At 32.6% G+C, this 9,067-nt stretch overlaps 1 protein-coding gene across 2 annotated transcripts; it reads right to left on the reverse strand.

Annotated features, from left to right (window-relative positions):
• Positions 1-342: 342 nt before the first annotated feature.
• Positions 343-8,502, reverse strand: LOC114403691 (protein GLUTELIN PRECURSOR ACCUMULATION 3). Of its 2 annotated transcripts, none has more exons than XM_028366803.1 (16): positions 8,234-8,502; positions 8,047-8,144; positions 7,693-7,831; positions 7,586-7,614; positions 7,368-7,464; positions 7,215-7,270; positions 7,022-7,129; positions 6,240-6,296; positions 5,094-5,185; positions 4,082-4,166; positions 2,934-3,086; positions 2,506-2,606; positions 1,762-1,926; positions 1,559-1,671; positions 893-974; positions 343-706 (listed from the first exon to the last, which is right to left on the reverse strand). In XM_028366803.1, exons 1-16 carry the CDS (start codon positions 8,293-8,295, stop codon positions 650-652), a joined length of 1,494 nt encoding a protein of 497 aa, XP_028222604.1. In that variant the 5' UTR covers positions 8,296-8,502; the 3' UTR covers positions 343-649. The 2 variants fall into 2 exon arrangements, with proteins under 2 accessions (XP_028222604.1, XP_028222603.1); XM_028366802.1 differs by having other exon boundaries at positions 1,559-1,674.
• Between the last annotated feature and the right edge of the window lie 565 nt (positions 8,503-9,067).

Below are 9,067 nucleotides of genomic sequence, written 5' to 3' on the forward strand. Positions count from 1 at the left end.
TTTTATACATTGTCAAATAATTATTTGAACTAGATTCAAATACATGTGTTGAGAGTGTCTGTTTTTACCATGTTATCATATCTACCAAATTTATCAATAACTAAAATATATTAAATATTGAGATGAAATTTATGTTGAAATAATCCAATTGAAGAGTCACTTAATTGGTAAGGATTGTGCAAAAGTTGCTTACATAGCAAAATAATAAAATTGAATTAGAAACTTGAGCTGTTGAAATTTGCACTTCAAACTTTATATATTATAAATGTTTATATTAGACTGCAGATGAGATTTCTAACATCCCAAACATAATTTTATAATACAAGAGGGAAAAAAAGCATGTTGAGAAGGGAGGAGAAAAACAATTTTGTACATCAAACATTATGCACTCGGTATGATTCAACACCAATTGTTCTCTTCGGTTTTGAAATTTGCTGATATCTTCGCAAATCATGAAATCGTAGGTTCAAACATGGCATAAAAAATGTTGAAAATAGAAAAGCTACATTTCAGGATATTAAACAAGGTCGATGCACTGTGAATCATGTATTGTTGGGGAACCATGTTTTTGAGACAACTCACCATGGAATTCTTTTGGGTTTTTTTTGGGGGAGGGGGGAGGGGGGGATCATTTTCATCAAACAAGCATTCATATAGGTAGCTGTTTGTACTCTGCCAAAAGTTTTGGAATATCATCCATGCGCAACTGCAATAGGATTAACGGGAGACAATGAGAAAAATAAAAAAGAGTATTGTAAATTAAACATAAAAAGGGTATCAAAGCTATATTTTCAGAATTTTTTTAAAAAAAAAATGAAAAAGCATATCCAAGAAGAAACAAAAGCACAGGTAAAAGTGAATATTAATATCCCTTTAACCACTAAAGTATTACCTGAGTAGCATTTTTTACATGGTAAAGTTGATGCATCACTTGTTCACCAAATCCAGGTTGTTGAGCAGATGCACTCCTTTCTCTAATGAGGTTAGAACAACAAGCAACATAAGCCAAACTATTCACCAGTCAAGTTCGTAAAGAAAACGAATTATACATAAATTGATAAACTATATATGAAGCTTCTTTCGTCGAATAAATTTTCCTTTTCTATCAAAACAAATTCTTGTCCTCAATTTCTTCCAAATCCCTCCAATTTTATTTCCAGAAATAGTTGTAACTTCTATAATTAATTGACATCTACCACAGGGTTCTAAACCTTCTACTAAGATCTCCAAGTTCCACTCTCTTCAAAGATTTGCTCAAGCAAACTAACAAAGATTGCCAAATGCCAGTGGATCAATAAACTTCAGAAAATGCTATCTAGCAACTTTGATGCAAACATGGGGTAGTGGATTAGGCCAGTAGGAAGGTAACATTAAATTGTGTGTGATCAATGGCATACTGGTATCCTAAAGAAAAATAGTAATAAATAAGCATGCATGCAAAACTAAAAGCCACCCAAAACTTAGCTGATAATTGGAGGCTCGTCAAATTTAAAAATTAAGAATTTTAAAAGTGTCGTAAACACTATAGGGGGAAACAGCATAGAAATATAGTTCTTACAGATATTGCCTGTATATTAGACGTTGGTAATCCCGAAGCAACGGTCCAAGCTCTTTGAGTTTAACCATATTCGATTCAGACTTTCTCCAGTGTTCACGAAGTGCTTCAATTGCCTTCTTATTGGGGAATGAAATACTATTTCAATTAAAATTACTATGATATGGACATATATAAATTTTTTCACACAAGTTAAAGAATCTTACCAGTGAATTTGTAGAAACATTTTCACCTGCTAATCTTGATGCTAACTCAAGAAGCTCTTTATCTTCCAACTCATTTACAATATGAAGCCTAGAATTGGATTCCGAAACTGATATTTGCAATCGTCTTTGCAATTCAGAGAAAGGAAATTTCTCTGTTTGGCTTTCCTGAAAAAGGTGTCAGCAGTAAATTAATCCAAGACATAAATGAATCTATTAAATGAGGGAAAGATAGTACAATGTGTTCAAATTTTACTTGGAATTAACAAATGAAATCCAAGGTTGTCAAGGAAGCATCAAAGCACAATTTTTTCATTTTGGGTTGCATGTGATGACACAAGACTTGGAGATGGAATAGGAAAAGGTGGCTAGGAGTGAATACTGCTAGTGCCACTGCACTACAAAGACATCGCCAAAAAGAAGAGTTGGCAAATAATTAAAGGAAAAAGCTTCTCTTTAGAGGGGGGGGTTACTGCCTTTGATACTTGGCACAGTAACAATTCTCCACTTTATTTCAACAGATATATTAGGTACTATATCTACCAATTTTCTTATTTAGCCTAAATTTTGAATATTCCCTTCAAATTAAAAGAAATACTAGGAAGAAACAGAAGCACCAAGGAGATAAGGCATGATTTTTTCTATTTTAAAAACAGGTGTTAAAAATAAAACTTGAAGAGTTAAGACAAATATGGGATGGATCATAAGGCAAGAGATAGGTGTTATTGAAACAAGATTAACCAATACCTTGAACTGAGGTTGAAAATCATCATTAAGTGAGGTAACATCCTTACTTTCAGGAATATTTCTGGGTGGAGATGCAGTTAATCTACTTGCAATTGGGTCCTCTGTAAAACATGCAAAAGTGAGAGAAATTTAGGATGCCTTTTTGAGCCTCTGAATCCTCTTTTTACTGAAATTTCTCCAATAAAAAAGTATTTCTTGAAAAGGAGCAAATTTGATTAAGTATTTAAATTACAGTACAAGACAAAATAGAAAGTTCAAAGAATAGGATATTCCTTCCGATCAACTCAAAAACAGTACTCCAAGCCACCATAAAAGAGTTAATTATCCTTATTTGTACATTTTTTTCAGTGAAAATACCTAGAGTTGAAAAAGAATTTAACGACAAAAACAAATGGCTTTGTAGCAGGCCGAGAAAGCACAATGAATACCTTGAGGGACTAACCACCAGGGATCACCATAAGTTGATTTCCCATCAAAACCACCAATTAGCAGATACCGTGAACCAATAATTGACATAGAGTGGTATGCTCTAGCAGGAGGGGGTTCATTGCCTATGGAGAGCCGCTTCCACTGTGCTGAAACTGAATGCAACAGAAAAACAAAAAAATAACCCAACCCAACAAGTTAAGTAATTGAATTTAATATTGGCCACTTTTCCGGTAAAAACTTTGATTTTGTACATGACTTTGTAATAATTTAAATAAAAAAGAATGGTACTATATATGATTTGTCACAAAATTCATGCATCTGAATATCATACTTTACAGACTAGCCTCTTCAGCAAAAATTAAAGCAACATGTAACATACACTGAATGAATTCAAGGACACAATTCTGCATCATTAGCTTATTGCTGCTCTCTAAATTAAGGTAACTTTTTTTTATAACAAAATTAAGGTAATTAATCCAAAAGCTCAAAGTGAAAATTAATCTTCTTGAACCAGAAAATAAATTGTTCCATGGAGTTTCATTAAGGTTCCAAGAGCAATAAAGGATAAGTTTGTAACTCCCCAACTCATGAAGATTCATGAAGCTCGCATCCTAAGGAAAATCTAATCTGTATGAGAACTTTAAGCTAATTATAGAAAAGAAAAAACATAAAATGAGAAGAAAAATCTTACAAATTAAGGGATGCTAGACCAATGAGAACAAAGCCAGATATTTGTTATTTGATAAACTTAAACTTTAATGTTTACAACATAATCTTCAAAAAATAGTATACATAAATAAAACAAAAACAAGGAAACTGCAGCTAAAGAACCTCCTTGGATACTACAGGTTAACTTCATAAAACCAGACTTCTGATTACTGGAACCAGAATCTCTGATTTCCATGTACAGAAAAAAGTAATAGCAAAAGCTTCCCTCATGTAACTCATATACATCATCCATTTTTCTCCCTTAAAAATTTAGCAAATTCCAGAACATATTCTGTATGTGAGAAATGTATGTGCAAGGATGCCAGACTGTTAACAAGTTGGTTTTAAATAGAATAGATAAACAGAGACAACAGTAATGATGGTTCTTAATATAGCAATTGTGCTAGATACACTAAATAGGTATAGTGAAAGTTCTCACCTCTGTCTAATATAATGCAATCATTATAATAGATATCATAACGACTCAACCATCCACCAGTCCCATGCCCTCCAAACATCAACAACTATAAAAACCCTCCAACAAAAATAAAAAATAAATAAATGACAGGATTTCAGGCTAAAATGGTAAATTTATACATTCATGATGAAGGATTAAGTATTGAAGGTCCTAGAGGGGAAAAGAGGAACCACCACACCATCAGAAATTATTTGATGACAGCAACCATAATGTAATATTTAATTTTATCATTTAAGTTGATAAATATAAAGTTGTTCCTGATTGGTAAAACTTCATTAAAAGTAAACAAGTGATATCTCTTGAATAGAAGCATACAAGTTGTTCCTTGCACTATACAGTTACAACACAATCTCCTCTATGAAATATCTCCCATTATATATTATTCATTTCATAAGGAAGCAGCTAGCCTTTGACTCTCAAATATCACCTCATGTGGTTTGGCCATGTTTGAAGAAGAATAATAGAAACTTTGATGAGAAAAGAGGACCACATGGAAGATAGTTTGATTAGAAGGGGTAAAGTAAGACCAAAGAAACCTTTAGGAGAAATCATAATGACAGAACTACTCTAAATGATTCTGTTGAAAATATGGTTTTTGATAGCCCAATGGGAGCAATTGATTTGACCCACAATCCCATTTTGTGGGATAAGGATTAATTTTTTTTGTTGTTGATGTTGATATCAACAAACCCTCTAACCTCACAAGTCACAAGTTGCCAAATGATCTCTCTTACTCATCATCCCACGTATAGTCTGTCCTATATCAGTACATGCTTAACATGCACTGAATTGTCTAACACTCAACCTACTGAAAAAAGAATAATGACAATGATATTTCAATGTAGATCATTCTATTACAAGATAAGGTAGGAAGTAGGAACAGTATAAAAATCCATATTTGACATTAAAAAGTTACAAGCAATCTACAAAAATAGCAAAACCAGAAATAAAAGGATTTTGAAAGTGAGATTACATAGTGTCCTCCGGATGTCACTGTATGGCCACATCGGGGAGAAGGTGCTTGACCTGGAAGCTTTAATTGAGTCCACCCAGGTGCTTCATTCTCTTCCCTCCACAACAAATACAAACTATAAGTACACAACCCAGCTTAATAAGCTACCAAGAAATAAATATTCTTAGTAAAAGAAAATGTGTTAAAGAGGAAGAAAGAAAGTATAACTAGACAAATAAAAAGACTTTCTCCAAAGGAAAAAAAAAGGGAAACAAAGAACCAACAAGGATTGAAAATGTTCCAATGCCATATAATCACTTTGCATGTCAAAAACGTAAAATCCCTTGAAACAATAGACACTGAAATTAAGACCAATGATAGCCTATAGTTTGAAACTTCAGACATAATATAAAATGGAGGCCTCTTGTGGCCAATCCTCTGGTTTCTATTTGTAATACTTATTCAATTCATAATCCTCACCCATTTAAGCTTTTTAAACTATCACTATCTGTCTTCCCTGCATTTTTTTTGTCACCTCTCCTCCATCTCTCTTTATCTTGGGAATTGACACATGTTATGTTGAATGAAATGGCAATGTCAAGTGGTCTTTCAACCAATGTTGTAATCTCTTAGTCTTAGAGGAAATACATTTTATATATATTGGAACAGCTTGGCAAGTCACAACCAACTTAGGGACACAACAATGGATTCAAATGTCAAGCTTTTATCTGTAATAAGGGAGCCATTACCAAACCCTAAACTGATTGTGTGTTTTATGTTATTTAATCATGTTAACTAGGGTAACTATAATCCTTCTATTTATGAAACCTATAATATATAATAGCGTCCGCTGTGTAATTGAGACACACAGAACATCACATGTCTCTCATTCTTTCTCTTTCTTAACAGAAATGAAAGAAGTGAGATGTTACCATGTCAATTCCAAAAGGAAAATATTTGAGTCAACCTAATAGTGTAAGAAGTTTCATACTGACAACAGATCAAATTAAAACTAGAATAAAATCAATAAATCTCACAACAAAAGAAGATTTGGCACCTGACAATGACATAAAGCAAAGGAATAAGACATAACAATAACAACTTGCAGCCGGAAACAAAATAACAGCATACATAATGGATATATAAAGATGGTAAAAAAATACATACCTTCTTCAATGAGGCCCTTCAACGCCCATAAATCGCCCATAATTGGTCCACCTCCTCCTGTTAAAGTCAGGCTAGAGCACTCATTTTAGCTAATAAATTATTATGAAATTGACAATATAGCAATTAATATATATGCCCACTTCATTAATTCACAGCAGTTATTTATTTACATATAAGTTAGAGAAATCAATGTCCAGAAGAAAAGTTGCAGATTCAGAACTTATGTTTTTTAACATAACATGTGCCAGTGAAAGAGGAATAAACTATAGAATGAGCTTTTGGAGTTTTAGAGTGCAACAGCAGTGCATCCTGAAATAGAAAAAATTAACCAACACTTCAACAAGTTGAATTTTAATAGTTTCATTAAGGAAATTCTGCATCTTCAACATAACTTCATGACCATCATGCTAATCTGAAATTTCACCAATCTTTGCCCTAAATTCAAACCAAAAAAGAAGAACCAACTCTTGCTCCCAAACTATTGTATTAAAACTACTTGGCTTAAAACTGAAATAATAGTGAAAGTGATGAAATTGATCATTGTTTGAGAAATTAAGACATGATCTTTTAACATTGAAATTAAAAAAAAACGTATAAATAGAAACAAAAAATGAGGAACAAAATAAATAATTATGCGATAAAATACTCTTTACACATAAGGAAATTGCCTGGTAATAACTGAGTGTATTCTCCTTATTAGGATAAAAATACTGGCATAACTCATAAAAAGATCAACATCCAAGCAAATCAATGCTTAAACAAGGAGAACTATGTCACTTCACCTCTTCCACCATAAACAAGTAACCGTTTTTCGACCATTGTGGCAGTATGCCCACATCTAGGGTGCGGCAATGTTCCAGAAACTGAGAGCTCCATCCACTCGAGGGATACTAAGAGAGAAAGAAGATGATGTTATAATTTGTTTCAACTGCATAATTACATTATAGGAGACAAAATTTAGTTTCAGAAAAATACTTGTATCCAAGACATAAACATCAGATAACCACTTTTTTCCATCCCATCCACCATACCTGCATCACACAGAATCCACCTCACTACATGTTTTAATTTACTCTTCAGCTAATTAGCATTAAAAAAACCAGTCAAATCAAACACTATATGCCTCACATAACAATTTTACGGTTTCCAACTGCTGAAGCTGCAGCAAAATCTCGTGGTGAAGGCAAGTCACCGAAGCCAGTTAGTTCAGACCATTGCCATATATCTGGAACGTATTATTCATTCCATGTGTCAGCATGCCAAAAAAATAGCATTAGTCCCAAACATGTCAGTAAGTTCCCACAGAACATGAACTCAGCAAAGACTGCACAAAATGCTATACATACCAGTATCCAAAACCCAAAAGTCCCCCAACCTGTAAAATTCAAACACCGTGAGATATAACATACATTATAGTTACGAAAGAAACAAAACACCAAGATGCAACACAAACCTTTGACTCCCAAGGCGACCACCAAAAATGAACATATGACAATCAATGGCAACGGCAACATGGAAAGCCCGAGAGCTAGGACCCACATGCCCATCTGAACCACTTCCAGTGCACTCAGGCTGAAACCATTGTTTGGCCTCTAAAATATGATAAATGAATAAAAGGTTTAATTTTGAGTAAATATATATGATAAGTGTCTGGACTTTTACTATAACTACCTTAAGAGTCAAAGTCATATTAACTATGATTTCTGATCAATTGAGAGTATAAAATGTTTCGTGCCAACTGTGCATAAAAATTTAAGTCTTCAAATTTAATGAAAGACACTAAAAACAAGAAAAAGGGTTCCGTTACCAATATCATAGACAGCTATATCGCTGAGAAACTTCTTATCGACGAGTCCTCCGAACACGACAACCTTGGATTTCCCGATGTTAACAGCGGAATGACCACTGGCAATGATACGAATGAAACAAAATGAGATTGTGAAAAAAGAAGTAAACAACAAAGAGAATAAAGAGAGATGGTGTATTGTTATTGCCTGCGACGTTGGGGATGGGTTCCGGCGAAATCAGAAGAAGAAGCTCGAACCCAGTAATGCATTCTTCTTGTTTCGTTTCAAAGTCCTTCGATTCGAATCAAAGGATTGTGAATTGGGATGCAGCAATACTAATCAGGATCAACCCTGCTTCCACCGCTGCACTATGCTTCTGCTCAGAAATTTATTATTCTTAACCATGGCATGAAGAAGTAATTTACAAAATTATATTTTTTTTCTTTTATCAAACCCATGACCAATTTAGGGATGGGTCGGGGCTGCAAAGGTGGGGCGAGTACGGATACTGATATAAAAAAACGATTTTAGAATTTTAATATTTATTTACATATTTGTTGAGTTTTATTGAATTTGGGTATATCCGTGTAATCTATTATACTCTTATTTATAATTTTAAGTTATTTATATATTTTCAAATAAATTATATATAAGTTTATAATTATATTTTAATTCAAACAATATATAAATATAACAAATAAAAAATAAATTAAAATAAAATAATAATAATTTAATTATATTTTTAATTTTTTTATTTAATTATTTACCTATTAATCTAATCGATTTAAAATTTAAAAAATTATAACAATAAAATTTCAAAAAAATATTAAAAAAATTATAATATGACAGGTATGGATACGAGTATAATTTGATATTCATCTTCATTCTTATTTATACTTATATTCATATTCAGTTAAAAATAATGTCATACACATGGATACGGATTTATTTGTCATGTCTAATAATCATACTTAAATAATAAAATTATCTATTATTTATGCTTAAATATTGTAACTCGGGCGTTCAAAAAGAAAAAAAAAT

Source organism: Glycine soja, chromosome 20, assembly GCF_004193775.1.
Source record: "Glycine soja cultivar W05 chromosome 20, ASM419377v2, whole genome shotgun sequence".
NCBI classification, from domain to species: domain Eukaryota; kingdom Viridiplantae; phylum Streptophyta; class Magnoliopsida; order Fabales; family Fabaceae; genus Glycine; species Glycine soja.